This window comes from Necator americanus, chromosome IV (assembly GCF_031761385.1).
Source record: "Necator americanus strain Aroian chromosome IV, whole genome shotgun sequence".
Taxonomy (NCBI): domain Eukaryota; kingdom Metazoa; phylum Nematoda; class Chromadorea; order Rhabditida; family Ancylostomatidae; genus Necator; species Necator americanus.
This window is the reverse complement of record NC_087374.1, coordinates 14,341,844-14,363,045: the sequence shown is the minus strand read 5'-3', so window position 1 is coordinate 14,363,045 and position 21,202 is coordinate 14,341,844. Positions and strand designations below refer to the sequence as shown.

The following is a 21,202-nucleotide window of genomic DNA, read 5'->3' as shown; positions in this document are numbered from 1 at the left end:
TAATTACTTAATTTCTTTTTTGCAGTGGCTCGTGGCTTTACCAAAATCGTTTCGCGTCACTACATACATATACTTTCGATTCCACCCTAAAATTGTGTTGAGAAGAGAACTACACTGGAATTTCCACTCTTTCCTACGTGATCAAAACTTATTATGTTAAATACTACATACTTAGGATGACAAGAGAGATTATACAAAGGTATTTTATAGAATAAAATGACAAGAATATCTGACAAAAGGGTGAGTGCATCAAAATTCTCGAGAACTGCCTAATATTGCCCATTGGACGTGGGAAATAAAAACTGACATGCACGTCACGGTATTGAAACTTACAGCACTTCTAAACATTTAATTTTAAAATGATGGGAAGGTAAATGTTGTAACAAGATTTAGAACGACTTCCTCATAGCCGCTACTTTAGCGCCTGAACATAAATTTAACGCGTAATTAGACACCTTCTAGATATATCGAACTCTTGAGTGTTGCACTAAATAGAAGATTTTTTAGATGTACACGAAAGCACGAGATATTCGAGACATTTTTTTAGATGTACCACATAAGACCACCGGGATGTACGAGAAAATGTCCAACTAAAAAACTAAAACCTATGTGAGTGTTCCATATGGATCCAAAACCTTGCCAAAGCCTTTCGTGTGAGTCAAATTAAGAATACATATTAGAAAACAAAGAGGTTGGAACCAAAAATAAGTTTGAGGAGACAAAAAAAAACAACCAGCCTTAATGGTAGGTAGCCTTATCGTACAATACCGTTAGCCCCAGTCTTGCAAGCAGATTCCCAGACCTTAAGCCCCCACTGTCTGCCTACTAGCAAGTTGCTGTTGTTTCTCTGTTAATGTCGGCTAATTTGCATACTTACGCAAATGTCGTATTCCCACTAGTTGTGCAATTTCGGTCACAGTTCCTTATCTGATCGCAGAGCAGCGCGTTCTGTCAGGACTTCACTAACCTCTTTCGAGAAAAATAGATAATCATGGTTTCCATTTGATCTTATTCTCTCACACTGCTTTTGTTCCTTCAATTCTTTTATGAGAATCGCTTTTTTTCTTTATGTTTTCTAATGGTAGGAAGTAAGAAAGATAGTACAGTTCTACCACTAAGCTACAGATGTAAATTCCCTATGGTCGTGACATTAAACAAGTAGTTACAGCCTACGTATGCATGTCTAGAATTTAGGAAATTTACAAGACTTAATTTTCGTTTGCTTTCAGATCAGGTTTGCTAGTCTCGTTTTTTTGCTTCTGTATATTCAATAAGCTTACTTGTCCTGTTTTAAATGCCCTGGTCGATAAACACATCTCATTTTATTTTAATTTTCAAATGACAAGTAAGACTGGTTCCAGTGTCCTTCTAGCGCCGACAAGACAAGTGCATGCGTCTCGCAATTCAGACGAGAATTGGCGAGTACGTTTAAAGGCGGTTTCGGGATTTCCCCATCAAAAGCAAGGTTTTGGGTTTAGACATGAGCGCGACCGCGATCAATTCCCCGTAATTGTCCCAGAAAAGGCGTGGGGAAAGGGCTCTGTTAAAACGCATAACACCTTTTCACGCCGGTTCCCTCAGCAGCCTGCACAAGGAGTGTTAAAAGATACCTCGTAGGGAAATTCGATCACAAAGACCATTCCTCACGCTATTCTTCGATGCAGCTAGGGAGAATTGCACTAGATTGCGCTCATAATTCGTGATCTCAACCATCCTATCTATGCGTGGACAGATCCCATTTTCGTCAATTTCGTGGTATGCTATCTTTACTAGCGTTGATAGCTGCATCACGTTATTTGCGAAAGTCGCTCTATTCGTAACCTTCTACCCCTTTAATGGAGACATCCCAACATTGTCAATTTAGTGGTACACTTCATTTGAATTCAATTTTTAAAGAAATGGTAACTCATTCTTTGTCGACTGCTGAATGCTTGAATTAAATGGATCGATTCCCGCACAATGTTATTCAATTAGGTCCTTTTTTTTACCTTTTTTAACTCCTGCATTCTTATTCTCTCTGCTGCACCTAAAATAAGCACCAGGCACCTAATTAATCAAGTTTCTTTCCAACACGTTCTCTTTTTTTCGAAGAGAGGATTGAGTTCCACAATGTCGGTTTTGATTGGCAACAATCAGGTGACACAGCGGATTATGCGATTGATCAGCCAGAGATGTTTCTTCACCGCCTGTCAGATGAGACCCTTGCCGCTGTCGTGAACATAGTAAGTCTACAGATTCCAAAGAAGAGAAGACGTTAGCCGAGATGAAGGGCATCAGCCTTTTTGACCGTGTTTTCGGACCGTAGGTTTTGTAGTTAAGAAAAATAAATACTACGAAACATACTACTTTTGGTGTCAAGATTAGAGGAAAGTAGGAATTAGAGTCTTTTGGCGTTCTTTTTTGTTTGTTTTTGTGATTTGTGTTGTTCTTAGCATATGTGAACATTTCTTCGTGTTTATTCCTTATATTTCTTTATGTGCATCTCCCAAACACATTTTATTCTACATATGTAGAAACGGCGGGTGTGGTGTAGCAGTTAGAGGCTCCGCTTCCTGCACGATCGATCGGAGGTTCGAATTCGCCCTAGTGCTCACCAAGCCTTTCATCCCTTTAGGGGTCGATAAATTGGTACCAGACTCGTCTGGGAGGATAAAAACACTGACTTGGCACATCGGCTAGCCACCGCCAGTCATTGTATAGGCCAGTTACACGTTTGGGAGGATAATCGATTCTGAATTGAAATGAACCTCGGGACGCATCCCAAGCGGATTGATTAACGCCAGACACCTTATCCTTTATCCTTTATATGTAGAAACAAAGATCTTTCCATTTACAGTGCTCGAAAATTTTTAATGGCCATAAAAACAAACATCTCTGACTTTAGAATGTTCCAAAAACGCTGGTTTCAAATTTTGATACCGTTAGTTACGTTACGATAACTGTAGATTTAATTTCACAAAGCCTTCAGAGGGCAGTTTAGGATACGTTCCACCAACTTTATCACTCTCTTATACAAGAGTTGCTTCCTTCGCAAAGTTCAAGATATATCGAACATGTTGAGTCACACTGGCACGGAATGAATTTGAATCGACCAGGATTTGGAAAGAACTGATTGCCCGCTAGATGTGGCACGTACTGTCCTGTTCTGATTCCGTTTTCCATGATAATCGTTCACAGTTAGGATTTTCTTTACTCCCTAGTAGAGTGATTTGCTGGCTTTCTGCACTGGTGGAAGTATTTTTAAACTAGAGAAACTTTTCAAGTCGTGAGAAAGGGTGCTACTAATGCGTTCTAGCAAAACGTATAACAACCAAACAATAGTGGAATTACATAAATTGTTGGAAAGTTGAGAAATCTGAATAGATGGTGGCATTTTTAAGGCATCATTTTCAAGGCAAGCACTCACTGATCGAATTTCCTTCTTGTATTACTCGCTGGAGAAAAGTGTCACGCAAAATTGCAACCTTTCAATAAGTTTTGCAATAAAGATCGGTCTAAGTGCTCAGAAATGTGCGTTCAAGAGGTAATTATTTTACCAATGCAAGACAACATCCAGGAAAAAAAAACTAGTTTAGCTGCCGTTTTTATTCGAACATCGACATCACTGATTCTATTGCTGACGGAACACGACCGCCAGTAAAAGAAGTAATAGCGTTGATGTTTGTTTGAAGTTCCGAACAAACTAATGAAGACTTTAATTTATGTGCGTATGGGCGAGATCTTCAAATGTTGCGTGTCAGTTTTCGTGTCATTCTAAAATTGGATCCTTTTAGACGTATATCATTGGAGTAAGTACTTAATAGTGATGATCGCGTAGTGTTGCATGTTAGCCATACGGTCCTGGCAAATTGTTGGTTTGCCTGCATTCGATGTTCTATACTCTTTAGATTGGACCCTCTGGTCCAATTGCGAGAAAACAGCAAGACCGGAGGGCCCAATGTATGCATGTATGTCCAATGTCGACTTATACTAAGCGCTCAGTATGGGGTTGTAAAAACAACAAAACTTCGGGTATTTCTTTATTTTTTCAACTTCTTAATTGGGTCAGAATCTCCGCTATCGATCTCGTAAACATATGAGGAACGTGAGTTACTGTTGAGTATTTCTTACTACTACTTAATCATAAAATCTATCACCAAATTACAGCCGTCATAGGGATGCGTGTTCGAATAGGATTGCTACCTATTCGTGGTGGCTCCGCTTATACTTAGAAGGGAACTGGAATCTTCAGTTACAACTCTTCCATCACTGAACTACTTGCTGAACTGCCGGACATTGCCGAGCTGAGTTACTTGGATCATTCGGCGTCGGTTCGTGCGAGACACCAGGTCTACCAGGACTTGAAATGGTGACGAATGGATGGATTCACTTTTTGCTGTAGATTGAGAAGGTTCGATAGAGCTGTGTTCAAGAACGACATGCTTCGGCAAAGAGCCGACAATAACAGCCCGCCGATTTAGTCAAGTAATTCAAGTCACCGTCATAATACCTGAGTAAGATACTTGAAATCACAACTTTTCAAACTCTGATGCACTCATCTTCACAAGAAAATGCTTCCAAAAACTACAATGAAGGTTTCTCAATCTTCTTCACCTTCCCTGGCACAACCCTGTGGAATCCCCTCGCCACAGCCTCAACGCGGAACACCGTTGCGGCTGTTAAAGAGGCTCAGTTACTTCGAATACACAGAGTCCGGTAACGATAATTTCTGATTGTTTTCAAAAAAGTTATCTTATCACAACAGTATCAGGATTTATAATAAAGCACTACTTTTCGATGTATTTTTTGAATTATTTCTTTAATTAATTAATCTGCTAACATAAAATATCCAATTATAAATTCACATGCAGTATGAAACTAATGTTTCCTAATGGAGAAGGATGTCGGTCGCGTGTGCATCACAAATCTATCCAGAGTGAGCAGAGGTGTAAATGTCCACCATAAAGGTAGTGCAGGTAGCGAAATTGGTAGTATACGAAATTGGCAATGTTGACGTCTCTTTAATAGATAAATGGGTGTAAAGGTTTTGTTCACAGGTATGAGCCTGACCACAGTCAATTCTTCCTAATCCCAAGAAAGGTTGATGAGGTCAGACAGGGCATTCGATAAGAGGCTTGCGTGTAACTGCACGATTAGTGGTTCTCTAGTGGCAACGGAGCGTTTCATGCGTCCCTGGTCGATGAATTGGTACGAGATTGTCCGGAAGGTAGAAACACTGACTTTATTCATCGCCTCACTCCCGTCAGTCAATATATGGCTGCACGCGTGTTCATGAATCCCAAACGAATTTTAAATTGAAGTCGAACGCGTAGGCACATCTCCATAGGGATCGATCAACGTCGTGTAATGTAATTGTAATTGTAAATGTGTAATTAATCCTTTTAATCTGAGAAAAGTCCATTACGGGTAAAAAAGCGCCTACGATTGCGGAGGGGGAGCAATTTATTTGAGTTATATCACTTGGATACTGGACGTCGAACGACGTCGTGGTTGCTCGCGTTCTATCGCAGAGTGTGTGGGATAATTGGAAAGACGGTATCACACGGGGGAGTAATAGGAGTTTTTCGGATAATTGGGGGTAACCGGGCATGAGTACGGTCATGTTTGCAACACCTTACCTTACCTACGCCACACCTTACTCTTCTGTTCAACAACCGCGCAGCATTAAATAGCCAGTTCACGTGATGAATTCTGAAGATGACTCTATCGTTCCGCAAGTCTCACGATCGTGTCTCATATATTATAAAGCATCTGGATAACAATTCCTCATAACATCCACCTGATTAGTATTCCTCACGAAAATATGACACAGAGGAAGCAAAAACCAGCGCATCCTCCTCTTCTCCAGATAATGAGTTTTTCCTACAATTCTTTTGCTATTTTTTCACCGATGCCATTGTGCATATGTACACACAAGGATCCAACACTCCTTGCTACAAATTTTCAGCAATTTTCTACTTCTTTTAAGTGTTCACTTATTCGAATTATGTTGTTGTTGTTTATATTATTGTGTTCTTTAATATATTATTTATAAGCAAACCATGGTGGCCCTCCTATCCTGCGATTTCGCACTCATTTATGTTCATACTGTTTTCTTAAAGGAACAAAAAGCATCAAAATTTTCTTTCAAAAATAAGGAGGTTGCAAATTCACAACATTCTCGATCAATAAACCGTCTATCAACATATTACTAGCAATTTTTTCGGATTATTTTGTTGTTTTAAAACTTTCGAGACCTTTGTGGCCAACATGAGGCTAAGATGATTTCGTACCGGGTTATTCTGCTTCGTTCCCTTCATTTTTCTTCGGTAGTATTCTAGTGCTTCACTTCGTTGGAGGGAAGGGATCCAATCTATAGTATTTAGAAGCGAGAAGTGTTTTCGGATTCATAGAGCATATCAATAATCACGCACAGGAATTCGAATCTGAGATATATTCGTCTTGCAAGAATCTAAGATCGTAGTTTGCATTTCTATTCGCCTCCGCACATTCCTGTTTGTCTAATCGCAGCGATTTATTAGATGCGATTTATGAGCTATGGGACAAAATTCCGATGCACATAAGTCCAGTTGTTTGTCTTGTTGTTTAAATACCAACCTTTTAATGTTCTCTTTTGACTCTTCAGTTAATCTTTAATTATTAATTTTTAACTTTCTAGCCTTTTCATGTGGGGGTCATTTGGACATCGGCTAATCTCAGAAGTGATTAATAATATTTTTACCATTTAGTATTTCTTTTCTGCTCAGCACTGAGTCACAGAAGCTCAAAATTGCAACGGATGAGAGTTTTACAATCACGATTTTTCTGATATCTAATTAACAGTTTAATTTCTTAATATCTGCGATATTCAAGTAATGACACTATCGCGCATTCGAATGCTTGAGTAGCATATGACGTAATTAGCTTACCTATAAGTAAACAAATATTGTTTGAATAAGTTGAATGCCTACTACACACTGAGACTGAGGTGAGAGTTCTCTCTGCGAAAGCGCTTTCCTATTCTTGAGAGTATCTACTTCAATAAATTTAGGTTACATAGAAAAAAACAAGTGGAAAGAAATAATGAATTTCTTATAATTCCATTTTTGCCGATCTTCTAAAAAAGTGCGTGCATACCAAGATAGAGAGGCAAACAATAGAAATCGCAACTAAGCCACATCCATCCATTTTAGCGCATCTCTTTCGCAAAAACAGACTTCGCTGGTCAAAATTTTCCACCTCTAGCACTCTAATGTTGAGACGCCACCTTAGAGATGGTATGATACAAAAACAAGCTACAGTACTTTGCAACTGCTGTTGTACCAATCAATACCCAACCTCCCTCATTTACTCTTCTTTAGGTTTCATATGGAAAGAGCAAGAATGGTTCTTTCAATGTACAATCATGCGGGAATCACTCCAAATTTCCGCCCAATTGACTTTAAGTGAGACAACAAATATGGAAATTAGAATGCGTCAACGACTTTCGGGCGATGATTCTCAAATGCCGTTGTAGTCCCTGGATGGCAGTTTTCTGGTCCGCATTCCTTGATCAGCAGCTATGTGCACCGTTCAATTGCTGCTATATGGCAGAATAACAAGGAAAAAACTCATAAAACTTTCCTCCTGGTTTTTATCTCGTCACTCATATGTGGTGTAGAAGTTCCAGGTCATTGCGCTTATTTTTTTGCCTTACTTTCTTTTCGTTTCGGTCACTTCTACTGCTGCTTTTGTCTGTTTCGCTTATCTCAGCTTTATATGAACAACAATTAGTTAAAGAAATTGTGTTTCTCCCTAGTTTGCAAAAAAAGCAGAAATACATTTAACTCACGTGAACGATGAATGTGTACTTTTCCGTCAAGTACACTAATTTCAAATATGCAAAATGCATTGTTTGCAACAATTCAATCAACTCGCTGCGTTTTTTGATTTTTTTAAAAGTCTGCTTCTCCGAATGACAGACTTCTGCGAAATATTTTAGCATCTTTTTCGACAACAAAACAAACTTTTGCACGTATTGCACAAAGAGAACAACGTTGGATCAAATTGAAGACTTGAATCGCCTTAGTAGGAATCTAGTTAATGGAATCTAGGGAGTCTACCGTTACTCAGTCGGCTCGCTACTCGATAGTAAGTGTGTGAAGCGCGTAGTGTTATTACTGATAATTGGGTGGTGTCGACGCATGTCTGCCCCAATATCGTCGTGCTTTAACAAAAGCTTTTGTGGTATTTCTGGAAATGTAACTCCTTCAAACAGTCTACATTCCACAAGGGCAGCTTTCTCAGGATTAGCAGGGTTAGAATGCCTAAAAACAAACTCTTTTAGGCTTTTAGACTTACTCCAAGAAATTAACGAGTGGAAAGAAAGAAAAGTGACAGTATATGCATTCAGTGCAGAAAATTTTTACTACTCTGTTTCCATCTTTTGCTTCTTCACTCAATTTAACTCCTTGTTTTGCTTCTTTGTAATAAAATAAATAGAAAATATAAATGGAATTAAATTTTTTCACCTCACTCGCAATTCTCTCAGATCTACAAGACTGGATTCGTTCTTCGAGAATTACACTAGTAGACGAATCGGATATCTTATTTAAACGCAATATTGGACATATTACGTTGCAGTCGTGAACACTTAGTCCTACGTAACTCATATTGATCAATTACAAGCACTGATAAATCAATAGTGAAGAGGCTAGCCCCAAAAATGTCACCAAAATTTCTCGCTCTATATATCTGCTATCTCATGGTTTCTTTACAGAGAAAACTTTTTATGCAACAGTCAAAAGAGATGAATTTAGAGAGCTGCGAAGGACTACTTAAAACGATTGAACGGTGAAGAATGGGAAACAATTCTTTCGTAGTTTCATTCAGAAAAATTGTAGCCTGTTTTTGTTGTTCGTTAATGATATCCTGTTGGTTGACTTTTTGGAGCTTCCGTAAGATATTTCTGTTAAATACTTTTAGTAACGTTTGAACTGCAGACGTTACTACTTCCTACCACTTACGGGGAATTTGTTCACTTCTCTATTTCGTTTTCGCTTATTTTCTCTTAGCTGTTCAATAACACAAAAAAAAACGATGAAGGTGCTGACTGGTTTACATGTAGCCATTCTTGCAGTAACATCGTCCATAGATACTGTTATTATTTGAACAAAATTTAAACACTTACAGATGTACTCTTTTTCTGTATTGTTGAATTTGTCTGAACTCGAAGCAGTTTTGAAATATAGGTTTTGAAATATGTTTCTATAGGGATTTCAAAGAAAAATTATCGATGATGCTCTGAATGTTTCGTTCCCTCTGAGTCCCTTCGCACTTGAGGTACACCATTCGATCACTCCTTTAACAATACATACAGCGTTGTTTAGTCCAAAAACCTTTTCAGATTTCTTGCGTCCTCTTTGAACGCCCTCATTATTCTTTCTCACATCATTTATAGCTACATTTCACAAATGTTCACTCTCAGATTTCCAACGATATCTGTCTTTTTTTGTTTTTTCACCTCCCTTTTCGTAACCCTGGTTTTTATATTCTGAAAATCCTGCAATGGAAATTTGAGCAACTTTCTACAACAATTCCTTTTTTGAACATTGCTGACAGGACCATTCTGATGTGAATTCATAGAATTCGCTATCTAGATTTACCTTTTTTCCCTATAATTATCCTGAATGAAAACTTTTATTGCTTCCTCGAGTTTCTTCTTTCAGCGATTATGGTATTATTAGCAAAATCTATATAAGTCTTTAGAAATTCAAAAGCATCACCCCACGAATCTGAGGTGGTGCGGATTTCAGGTGGAGTATCGACTTCGAGCGTTTTGGAGTAGTATTTTCTACAACGAGTTCGATTTGAGCGCGCCAGCATTGTGCACGCGCCGCGTCTTTCGGACCGTTTTTTACGCCAATTAGGAAGAAATGGACGAAATCGCCCTTCTCTCCATAATCTACGACGATCTTCTTTTTTCTGGCTAGTTGATATTTAACTCAACTCCTGTTTTCGATTTTTTGCTGTTCCCTTCACTCCTCTTGCTAATGAACTATCTGCTCGTAGAGTGATGGGATGACCTTTCCTCACTATTATTAGGTGAAAGTGAAAGAGGTTTGAATGCAGTTCCCTACGACTACAACTTCTCAACTAAATTGTATTAAAATTGAGTTTCGCGACTACGAAGACTAGTGAAGGGAGGACTACTGTAGGCACAACATCAGTGCCAAGGTACTGTAGCTGGTTTTAATATCATAGCATTTCAAAGATAGTATCTTATAGCATTAAAGGGTGAAAATTGAAAAATATCGACCAGCCATGTCTGTTTTTGCGAACGAAGTGCGCTGAAATGGATGGATATGACATTTGCTGCTTGTTCTCATGACATCCTTTACCATGTCGCACTCCCTGCACACTGTGAGGATGCGAGGTAACCAAAAAAGGCCAACCCGACACTAATGGTTTCCTGAAGTGATGTTCTTCTACCTCCGAATCAAAGCACCACGACAAAGATGGAACATTTATGCTTTGAAAAAAAACTTGGGAGGAGAACGCTATTTCTCTTTCTTAGTATTCAGCTGCACCAAATGATTACTTCTTCTCGAAGATGACGTATGAAAACAACGTCACTAAAGCACTTAGAGCTGGACTTCAAAATTCATACTCATCCGCCCTTTCCGACCTTTTCCTTCGACCATATTTTCTTTAGCCTTTGTGACTATCTCACAGCAGCAAATCTCGGTTAGAAGAATTGCCCAAAAGATGAAGGCATAGACTCACACTGGATCTCCTTCTGAAGACAGCACATACACAGGAACATGGCTGAATCATCGCACTTGATGACGGATGTTCCTATAAGACAACAAGTTTACTAAAGACTAATTGCTAAGATACTGGAAAATGTTCAATTAAATGAAAACCTAACATCGCACCCTGGTAAGTCTTGAAATCAGCAAGAAATAAGACAGTACATGTCCTGTGCTCGGCTTTTCCATATCCACAGTTAAAGAGATATCATTTCGCCATGTTCCAATTCAATTCGTTTTCGTTTGGTTTCTGATGAATTTCCTTTGTCGAACACACTATCATTCTGGTCTCTGGAACAACACAGGACCAATTCACATCATGTTCTCCACGGAACACTGTGAGAACAAATCTCTGGTTATTCAACGGCAACAATAACAGTAACAGTTTATCATCAACAGTATCGGCAACAATAACAGTAACAGTTTATCCCAATTAATGTTTTGAAATCAAACTGTTTGCACATCAGCAAGTAACGACGTGAAGGCGTTATTAGCGTATCCACACAGATTTTGGGTTTCGGTGATGTTTACTTTTCAAATGAACTTTGGAAAAAGCGTGTCATACTCATATTCTCATTGCCTCTCTTTCAACTCTCTCCTAAGTCTCAACCTGTCATGAATGTTGCATGACCCCTGTATTGCTCAGGGAGCTTGAAAGAAAAGAACCAAAAGTAAAAAAAAAAGGATGCACGCAATGTAAACTAAATGGTAGCGACTATAAATTCTTCAGGACAGTTTGAAGCGGAAAAGATTTCTCAGAGCTTATATCGTTATGTATTTCCTTTCTTTGTGGGTTCCACAAGGCATCTACACTAACTTGACATGAGAGAATTTGTGTTAGAGTTTTGATTTTGGTTTGGAGAGAGGAGTGAGTTCGGAAAGATGAGTTTAAAAGTGATTTCCACCAGTTCAGATTTTCACGAGCCGGACTGTTACACTATATCCGCTATTCGATTGCATTATTTTATCTTTATAATCCTTTAACAAGATCGTAAACCGTCCGCAGTCCTCTTAATCCAGCTGCGGCGTTTTTGCCTTTCAAAGCGCGTTCGGTTCTTCTGGTCCTCTAAAAAAATTAATAATAACTTCATAGTTCCCAGCACAGCTGGAGTTGTCTCGTTTGATGTGAGCGAACACTCCATTTCGAGAAAAGCTGGTTCGCTCGCTAACACGTCTTTGAAGGGTCTTCCCGATTATTCAGATTGCTTCCATTATTAGCAAGGAGAGGATGACTAAGCGATATTCATGATTTTAGATCTCAGAAACCTACAGCTTCATTCGTTTAGGCCAGGTCTCTATCCTGAGCAGAATCCCTTCAGTGATAGATATAGCAATATTCTCTTCGTCATAAGCAAAAGACGTGGAAGGCTACCTGTGGTCATAGCTATGTTAAAATTCTTATGCTTCCGCTCTGCTTATGAAATTGTTAATTTCGAGAATGTTGATTTTTTTCAAAACTAATTCTAATTTTAAGAAGATTCTGACGTGTAGTCATACCATTTAAGAGATTCCTTCATTTCCTTGCAGTGTTAATGTCTTTCCTCCCAACTTCATTCCTTACTGTACTACTTTTTTTTGTTCTTCTCTCGTTTCTTTTCCTCTTTCCCTGTAGGACAACAACACTGAACTCTTTCTGTCGTTGACTCCATCAATGTGTCAATGTATAATGTATATATCTAATCAAATTAAAAAAAAACATTTTTCACTTCCGTGAGCAAGCTTCCCTAAATATGCTTTGTAGTAGGGCTTTCACTGTGTCACACTCCTTTCACATTTCACCCATTTGATAATTTCATCTTATTGTTCCTGATTTTTCTGATTTACTTATAGTTAAACTCTTATCTACAGGCTAGCGAGTTTATTTATTCATTCAAACTTCGCTCGCTCTCCTATCACTTCACTTACGCTCTCGTTCACAAAGTCGTTCTAACACTCATTTATACGTCCCTTCGTTCACAAGCTCTATTATAATAATTATTATTATAATAATAAAGCACCGACGAAGACAAAGAAATATCACTTTTTCTTGTACGAAATTACGCTTTGAAGGACCACACTAGGTTAACATTAGACCTTAATCATTTCTCTCACTGACTCTGCCGGCTGCAGCACACTCGATAGGTTTGGGAAAGTAGGTGACAAAAAGGTGAGGGCTAGTCCTGCTTTCTCTCTGCTGATGAGCCACAAGTACCGTTTTTACTCCGCGTGGGCCTGATTGCACATGTCAGTAAACGAAGCAAAAACGCTTAATTATAGTTTGAAGGAACTACAAACCCAACAGAATTCTGTGCTTGTAAGGACTTTTGCTAACTGTTCTGTCCGATTTATTCCCTCCCAGCCTTCCACTCATCAGCTGCCTTCTCCTCGGCAGAGCAGCCAGCTAATAAGTTGAAACAGATTATCATTTTCTATCGCATCCAATCATTCGACATAGATGTGCTAACTCCAATGAAGCCGAGTCCTCCTCCTCCTTCTTCGAAGTTCGTCTCTCCTTCCCTCTCATTTTGGAACTCTAGCACGGGGGCGAGACGCGTCGACTCCTCTTAATTGGAAATCTTTTTCACCTTTCCTATCTTTCGCCCACTAGTACCGTAATTAAGCTCGCAAATCCTTATTTAATTCTCGAAATTAACTTCAAAATTAAAGAAAACATTCTAGAGAAAAAACAAATACGAACAACAAACATGTAAGAAAATATGTGCAATCGTTAGTAGGTGTACTGCTTCATGCAACAGTGTCACCACAACCGTGACGCTGACTTGTCTCTGAGTTCGTCGATGTATGCAGCTACATCGTCGGGCGTGAACAGCTCATGTGACCAACAAGTTTTGCAAGTTATCTATTTTATTCAATATATAGTCGAAAACAGCTTAGCCCCGGTTCCTAGTGATTTTCTGGTGCCACGAATTCTGTGCTCAATCTCGATTTTGGTTATTTCAGACTATAGATCTTTCTCTGAGAATCATTCAGTCCGTTCCTCCTCGCCCTCGTCTGTCGTAACTTTCATCACCATAGGCCCTCTGAAATTATATCAGATTTTATTCGATTATTCCTTTCCCTCCTTCTTCATGCCTCATACTTTTATTTTCGGCCAATTTCAGCCGGAAATTTCTTTTAGGGATCATAGGAAGAGTAATGAGGAAGTCAAGTACACTGTTTATGTGTCAACAGTGGCTCTCAAGTGAAAAGTGCAGGTGAACTCATTTGAATATTGACGAGTCTACCTCAGAACTGTGGTCTTCAGCATTTATTTTGCTAGCTGTCGTTTAACTACGCAACCAGCTGACTTTCTCCTAAAGTCCTCAATCTCACAGCTTTTTGCTTCTATCTAGACTAGTTCGCTCGCTTCAGAATCATGTTCAATTTGCAAATCATCGCTAAACGAGTTTTCAATTTTTGCTCCGTTAGGATATTGATGACACTTCAGTGGAGAACACAACCCGTGGTTCTCCAAATATTTCTCTCAAATATTTCGAACACTTTGTACTTCTCATTAACATATCATGTGAGTTCCTACAGAATCCTTTAAAAGTTGCTTGTTTTGAGCGCAGCCTTTCATAGATCTCCTCTTTCGCAGAAGTAATGTTTTTCTTTCTTTTCTTCGAGAATTCTTTTTCTTATGAGAAATTTTATCGGCTTCATCCCGTCCCTTCAAATTTCAACGACTGTGATAACCAACGTCACTGCAGAGAATAACGTCAGAGGTGCAACAACAAAAAAAAAACCAATGCACAAGTTTTATGAAAAGGAAACTTTCAAAAATCAGTTCTTACTTCTTCTAGCACACACAACAACTGCTCATCAAAGGGTGCTTTGTTCTCATTTTAACGCATTTTATGACTGCTTGAGGTCACGTCTTTCTTCAGCGTAACGATCACCTCGTCTCAGTTCTGATTTATCACCTACAACATATGCTGTATGTTGTACGTCAGAATTTGATGGGATTGAACTCTAGACTGACTACACTCTACATACATTTCTTACACATCACAAGTGAAACCAATAAACAGAAAAAGAGGGACACAGCTTGATTCAAAATACAATTTTTCCAAAAAAATTGGCGGAACCCTCAGAATATTCAGCTGTGCCACTGCCACAAATATAAAGCGAATGCAAAAGTAGACGTAAAGCTACAGGAGTAATTGTAAATTCTTCACTCTATACTACAGAGGGAGAGGAAGGTTTCGAAATAGATTTAAAGGCATCTCCCCACAAATCTGGGGTAGTACGGGTTTCATGTGGGTTATGCTTATACGGGGTCGTAAATTTCGGGGAGGAGGATGATTACATCCATTTCTTCCCAATTGCAGTAAAAAATGGCACGGAAGATGCAGCGCATGCACATGGTTGGCGCGCTACAAATGTACTCGTTGTAGAAAATAGCGGCCCGGAACGTTCGAAGCCGCATTTTCCGGGTCGTTATTTGCGGCGATTAGGAAGAAGTCCCACCCGTTTCTGCAATCTACGATCCCGTATAGTCCTTGACCATCGGAAATCCATATCACGTCAGATTCGTGGGGTGAGGATTTTAAAGTAGATATTCTTGTGGTGACCTAGTAAAATCTGTGTTCTTTTTCGAAATAAAAACTACATTCTTCGTTTGTGTACACCTTTGTGTCTATCACCGTCTTCATACGTGTGTTTTACTACATTCATAACCCTCAAAATAGTTTAAGCCCAACAATCCACTTCTAATCCTTCCCTAAAATCCGAGAATTTTTCTGATACTCTGTTGTAGTGTTCGTCAAATAGGACTGAACATCTCCATCCTCCAATAATTCCTTCAAAATTTGACCTAACTTATTCCTTTTCAAAAGATACTGTTTCATATATAACATATACTGTTTCATATATATTCATAACTTTGACAAATTTCATTTTGCTAACGCAAATCGCTATTGTGCTAAAGCAAAGGCCATTTCCGCATTCAGCTCCTTAACGAAATGCTTATGGTCAACCTCCATCATCAACGAAGTCAAGCGAGTCTCCGCAATTCGCCCTATCACGATGTACGGATCGGAGACATAGGCAGCACCGTCTACGGTGATGGAGAGGCTTGAATTCAGGGAAAGGAAGCTGCTTTGGCGGCTGTTTGGCTACATTTGGCCCAGAGTATGCCACAATGAAGAGCTTTACGCGGAAGTCGATGTGATGTACCGGCGGATGGGTATGCAAGATATCGACATCTTGCACCGCCATTGAAAGTGGCTGCGGAAAAACGTCTTCGCTTTATTGGTCCATCACTCGCCTAAGAGCACCAACTCGCCTTGTTCAACGACTTTTGAAGAGTTTGTCGGGTTCAAACTGGAAGAGGCCACTTGGATATGGGAAAACGACGAATGGATCAATTCACAAGCTCTCGCAGAAGATCGAGAGGGCTGGGCAGAGCTATGTTCAAGGACGACACACCTCGGCGAAGATGCGGATAATCGCGTCAGGCGACATCAGCCATGACATCAGCCGCCGATTAAGGTAAATAAGTCATGGCGCTGGCGCAGCACCTCAGCGCTGTGAAACCCCTCTTTGCTTTTGCGGGGTTAACACACCTATGTGATGCCGTTAGATCGGTCTAAATGCCTTATAGGATTTCCATTTCACACGCAGACCTCGATACACTAACTACAGAATAAGCTCGTTATTATATAACATGATAATATTTACAAAGTGCAATATGCAAAAGGTGATACGATGAAAGGCTGATTTTAATGTAGTTGTTTTCTTAATTCATATATGTTCTCATTCGTAATTTATAATGACTTACCTCACTTTTGAGTTAAAATGTGGGCGGGTGTTATGGGCTAAAGAGACTTATTCTCGGGAGATGAGTCGTTCTTGAACATACTTGAGGCCATCCTGTTCAGTCTTCTGCTAGGGGTCGCACACAATCTATTCATCCGTCACTTTTCCATATTCTGCAAAACTTTACGCGTCGCCTAAACTGCCTGTTAATGCCAAGTTTCTTATGGTTTTCCTTCACCACTTCCGTATTCGCTGTGCTGGCCACATTATAAGGAGACCATCGGATCGAGTTGTCCAGGTTGCCTTGAGGATGACCCCCAAACACACACTGGAGAAGACCACTTGAACCTAAAAGGAAGTTCTGAACAGACTCTACGATCACTTTGGTGAGCTGGGCAAGATGTCGGTGTTTTACTCGCGTTTAAATTTCAAAACAACACGACTTTTTAACAACATTTTATTATTCGACGAAATAATCTCCTTCGACATAGACAACCTTCTGCCAACGTCTCACAAATCCCTTTGCGTAGAAGTCCGGCCACTTGGAGCTAAAGCTCGAAGGTCATTTTCGAGGAGGTCAGGATCATCGTGACGGTTCTCTTCCATGTGATGCTGAAGCGAACAGAAGAGGTGGTAGTTGCTCGGGGCCAGGTCTGGGCTGTACGGCGGGTGCGGTAGAACTTTTCATCCGAGCTCCAGAATTTTCTGGGAAGACTTCTTCGCGATGTGAGGGCACAGGTTACCGTGCAGCAGGCGAACGCTGTCGAGCTTCGGGTGCTCCTTGTGGATCTTGTCGGCCAGTCTTCGCAGTTGAGCGCAGTAGACCTTGGCAGTAACTGTCGTGTTGTCCGGCAGCAATTCGAAACGGAAGATTCCATGAACTCCGCACCAGACGCTCAGCATGACCTTCTTCTCATGGATCTCACCTTTCACATAAGGATCCGGCGATTTCATCGCTAGCGCGCGCACGTTTAAGGGTGTGGTTGACGTAGAGGACCAATTTTTCATTTCCGAAGACAACGGTGTCCAGCCAGTCGAATCTGCGGCTTCTGGAGAGCAGCTGAGTGCAGATTTCCAGGCGTCTTTGGCGGTTGCCATCGCTCAATGCATGTGAGAGTCACTGACCCAGCTTTTTCACCATTCCGAGAGATCGCAGCCCATTGCTCACTGTGGACTTCGAACAGCCAGGACTGGCAGCAAAATACCGCACACCTCCATATAGATGCTGCTCCGCCAGATTCTTTAGTTCGTCGAACGATACTGCAGTCTTTCGACCAGAGCGAAGCTCCTCTTCAAGTTTTTTGTTTCCGGCTTTGAAGCGCTTTAACCAGGCGCGCAAAGACCGCTCTGAAGGGGTTTCAGTACCGAATACTTGACTTAAGTTTTGATGGCCTTCAGCAGTGGGGTGGCCAGATTCGAACTCGTAAAGGAGTACGTGTCGACTATGGGTGGAATGTTCGGCCGTTATAGGATGAAATAGGCAAAGAAGAGGGAGCCAAATATGTTATGTGTATACATGCGGTAGTGTTCTTATATAATATATTTAAAACGGGAACTCCCTGAACTTCTCAAAAAATGTCCCCTACTGCGAAATTTTCGGCAGATACTTCCCGAAAACTACTAAAAAGACACTGGCAGGACACTCATTAACTGTTCATCGCATGATGTTGAAGTTGAGCAAAAAGGATCCCGCTGCGGCCAGTTGTCTTAATCCAATTTCATTTTCAAACGATGTACTTCATTCGGCTGGTATTCGAATCGAAGCAGTTGTTTTTCTATTCATTTCATCAATTAGGCAAACGAAGTTTCTAAGATTACCATCGGTGCAAAATTGCATAACTTTCGAGTGCCGCAGCAGCATTTCAATCACTCTCTTAACAGTGAACGTGTAGTCAATCTTAGATCACCCAAGACGAAACTCGGCTCTTTCATTACAGGTGATTTCCTCACGTTGTTTGATGAGGTGATCCAGGATGATCCGCTAAGACCTTGTACATTTCACGCAGCGAAGATATCCCTCAGAAGTTTTGGGTCCCATGACGGTTGACTTCTTAAGGGAATCATGACAGCGTGTCTTCATGAATCTGGTATCCTTTCGTCAATCCTTATTGAGCGGACGATATCCGTCATCTCACGGAACTAAGAAGGTGGAAGCATTTCTGGGCTAAGTCCGTCGTCTCCGCCAGATTTTCCATTCTTCATCTTCTAAATACAGACCAAAACCAAGTGGGTGCAGGACAAGAGGTACCCGTGAAAATCGACTGATCGCTCCTGTCCTTTCTTCAGCACCGCGCGCTTCCACGTAATTACCGCTGCTGCTCCACCAACTAGAAATCCTCCACAATCGCCTGAAGCGGTGGATTATTTATTATTATAAATAATATAATAATAAGTAAAGATTATCTCAAAAAGATGCTGCAGAGAAAAGAATAACATGCTTGTATTTTCACACATCTCATAATTTTATGTCTTAGCTCTTCTACGTAAACTCGTAGTGCATAAGTATATGTTTGTCACAATGCCAATCAACGAACTTGTGTTCAACTTTCAACTGCAGCAGCTATACGTACAGCAACTTTATGTGCTTACTACTTTGTATACGTTGTTTAAACTCCTTTCTACATTTTACCTTTTCAAAATTTTACATAGATACAATGTTTATATAAAGAGCATGTCAAATATTTCAGTAATTGCTTGTACATTTTATACGATGAAAGTTTGTTTGGTTCTTCAAACTTCTTTCAACGGCGTTTTATCACTTCATTTCTATCTCTTCTCTGCATAAAATCAATACGACAGGTTAGGTGTATTAACGGCGAACAGAGACATTTATATCTTCGAGATATGCCTTTAGGTACAATGTATGTCTGCGAGGCATTATTCCCGCCTCGTTAGTCCAGCTATGCCAGCTTTACCCAGCTTGATAAGCAAAAATGAATTCCGTGAAAGCGAAAGAGTAAAAAAAATATAGCATTGCACCGATCAGTGGAACAATCTTTGAAACATCTCCCGGAGATGGATGAGTGGTTCCCACCTGACAAGTTAAAACAGAATAATTTCATTCTCATTCGCATTTCTAAATGGCATATTACTTATACAAAACTCTTTACTTTACTTCTCTATATTAACTTACAAGCACACTTTACGTAGAGTCTCAAACAACATCTAATACCAGGTACTTTCCTTTTCGTTCGATCCCAGAAGTACATCATAAGTGATGCAAGCGCGGCGAAAAAATTCGCCGTAAGAGCAGCAAACGCGCCAAACTGAGTGGGGAGGGTGGCGTAGGCGGGGCGTCAGGGAGACGTAGCTCAAAAGGAGCCGTCAAGCTACTGTAGCGGTTATGACGGTATCAGGAGACGCGCAGTGCAATTAACGACGCACATTAGCCTCCTGGATACGCGGCGGCACATCATATGGGTACCTCTTGACCGTTCTCCCCTTCGCCTTGGTGGTTCATTGCTGACCACCAAGGCGAAGGGGAGAACGGTCAAGAGTCGCAGTAAACGTAAGTCGTTGGACAAGCTCGAGTTTAGGGAATGATGTCGTTTGTCGGTTCAGCAAGATGCTGAAATGTTCCCCCCAAATGGGTAGCTTTCCCGACAGCGACTCTGTTTGCAGTATTGAGGAAAGGTGATCATCTCGATATACTCTCGTAGCAGAACATTGGCTTTCTTGCACTCCGAAGCCGTTTCAAACTCCTTCGCTCTTGACGTTGATTCGTTCTCAGGATCATGTTTCAGCTGATGACGCAACTTCTTCCTCAGACGCTTCTCCGCTTCTCGATAAGAGCGCTAGTAGTGTGGGCGACATATACAGAATTATATTTGGATCTAGTCTCCGTAGATGCGAATGCGAACTTCTTCATCGGCATCAAAACCGGGAGCATCTTCTTCTTCGCAGCATCTTTGCAGCATCCTGAATACAACTAATGAGATAGCCGGCGTACTTAAGCTCTCTCTTGGTCTGCACTCCATCGACACCTGTTAGCGGAAATTCCTTCTACTATTCTCGTTCTTTAGGGCTGTCATATCAGTCTTGCTTGATGTTGAACTCCTCAACTTCTTTTCTGGAACCTTCAGTTCACGCTGAGAACAACTGGGAGAGGGGGAGTGTCGGAATCGAATGCAATGTCCCACACAGCTGTAGCCTTTCGGATATCCGACATGGGAATGTTCCTTGTCAAAGCGTAGTCGAGCTGCAGTTTAAGAATTGTCATTTTCGGCCGGCGCTGCTCTTTTGACGTCAAAGGATTGTTCCTCGCCACGTAAGCTGATGACCTCTTAAACGTGAATACAATGTTCAGGTTCGTATGCTCATAAAGATCTACCAGAGGATTACCGTTGTCCGACGTTGGGTTCGCTACCATTTTCCAAGCACACTGGATAGTTGTTCCAGCCCCATTTTTGCTTTCCCATCAATTCCAACCTGCCTCTTGGGTGGGCATCTTGGTCCTTGTGATTGTCTTCAGCGGTCTCCGTAGGTGCGTGAGCAACTGTGATCCAGAGTTTGTGTCGTCTACGATCCCGCAGTCGTAAAGCGAAAGCGCTTCTTGACGACGTTGGGCCAAATTCTGCACCAGGTTATTGTGGTCGTTCATCACAGCTGCTGCGTAGCCTCCAACTTTCTTCTCATCAACATCGCCACAGTATATGATATAGCTTCCTATGCCGATGAAGGAACGTCCTCTGAAA

General features: G+C 40.7%; 2 protein-coding genes across 2 annotated transcripts; one reads left to right on the top strand and one right to left on the bottom strand.

The window, feature by feature from the left end:
* Nucleotides 1-15,815: 15,815 nt before the first annotated feature.
* On the top strand, nucleotides 15,816-16,223 carry RB195_001253 (uncharacterized protein; the record flags this gene model as incomplete). The annotated part of the gene is made up of 2 exons (XM_064197946.1): nucleotides 15,816-15,936; nucleotides 16,057-16,223. 2 exons carry the CDS (start codon nucleotides 15,816-15,818, stop codon nucleotides 16,221-16,223), a joined length of 288 nt encoding a protein of 95 aa, XP_064053827.1.
* Nucleotides 16,224-17,192: 969 nt separating this feature from the next.
* RB195_001252 (uncharacterized protein) lies at nucleotides 17,193-17,606 on the bottom strand (the record flags this gene model as incomplete). Its single annotated transcript, XM_064197945.1, has 1 exon — nucleotides 17,193-17,606. The coding sequence occupies one exon, from the start codon at nucleotides 17,604-17,606 to the stop codon at nucleotides 17,193-17,195; it is 414 nt and encodes a 137-aa protein (XP_064053826.1).
* Between the last annotated feature and the right edge of the window lie 3,596 nt (nucleotides 17,607-21,202).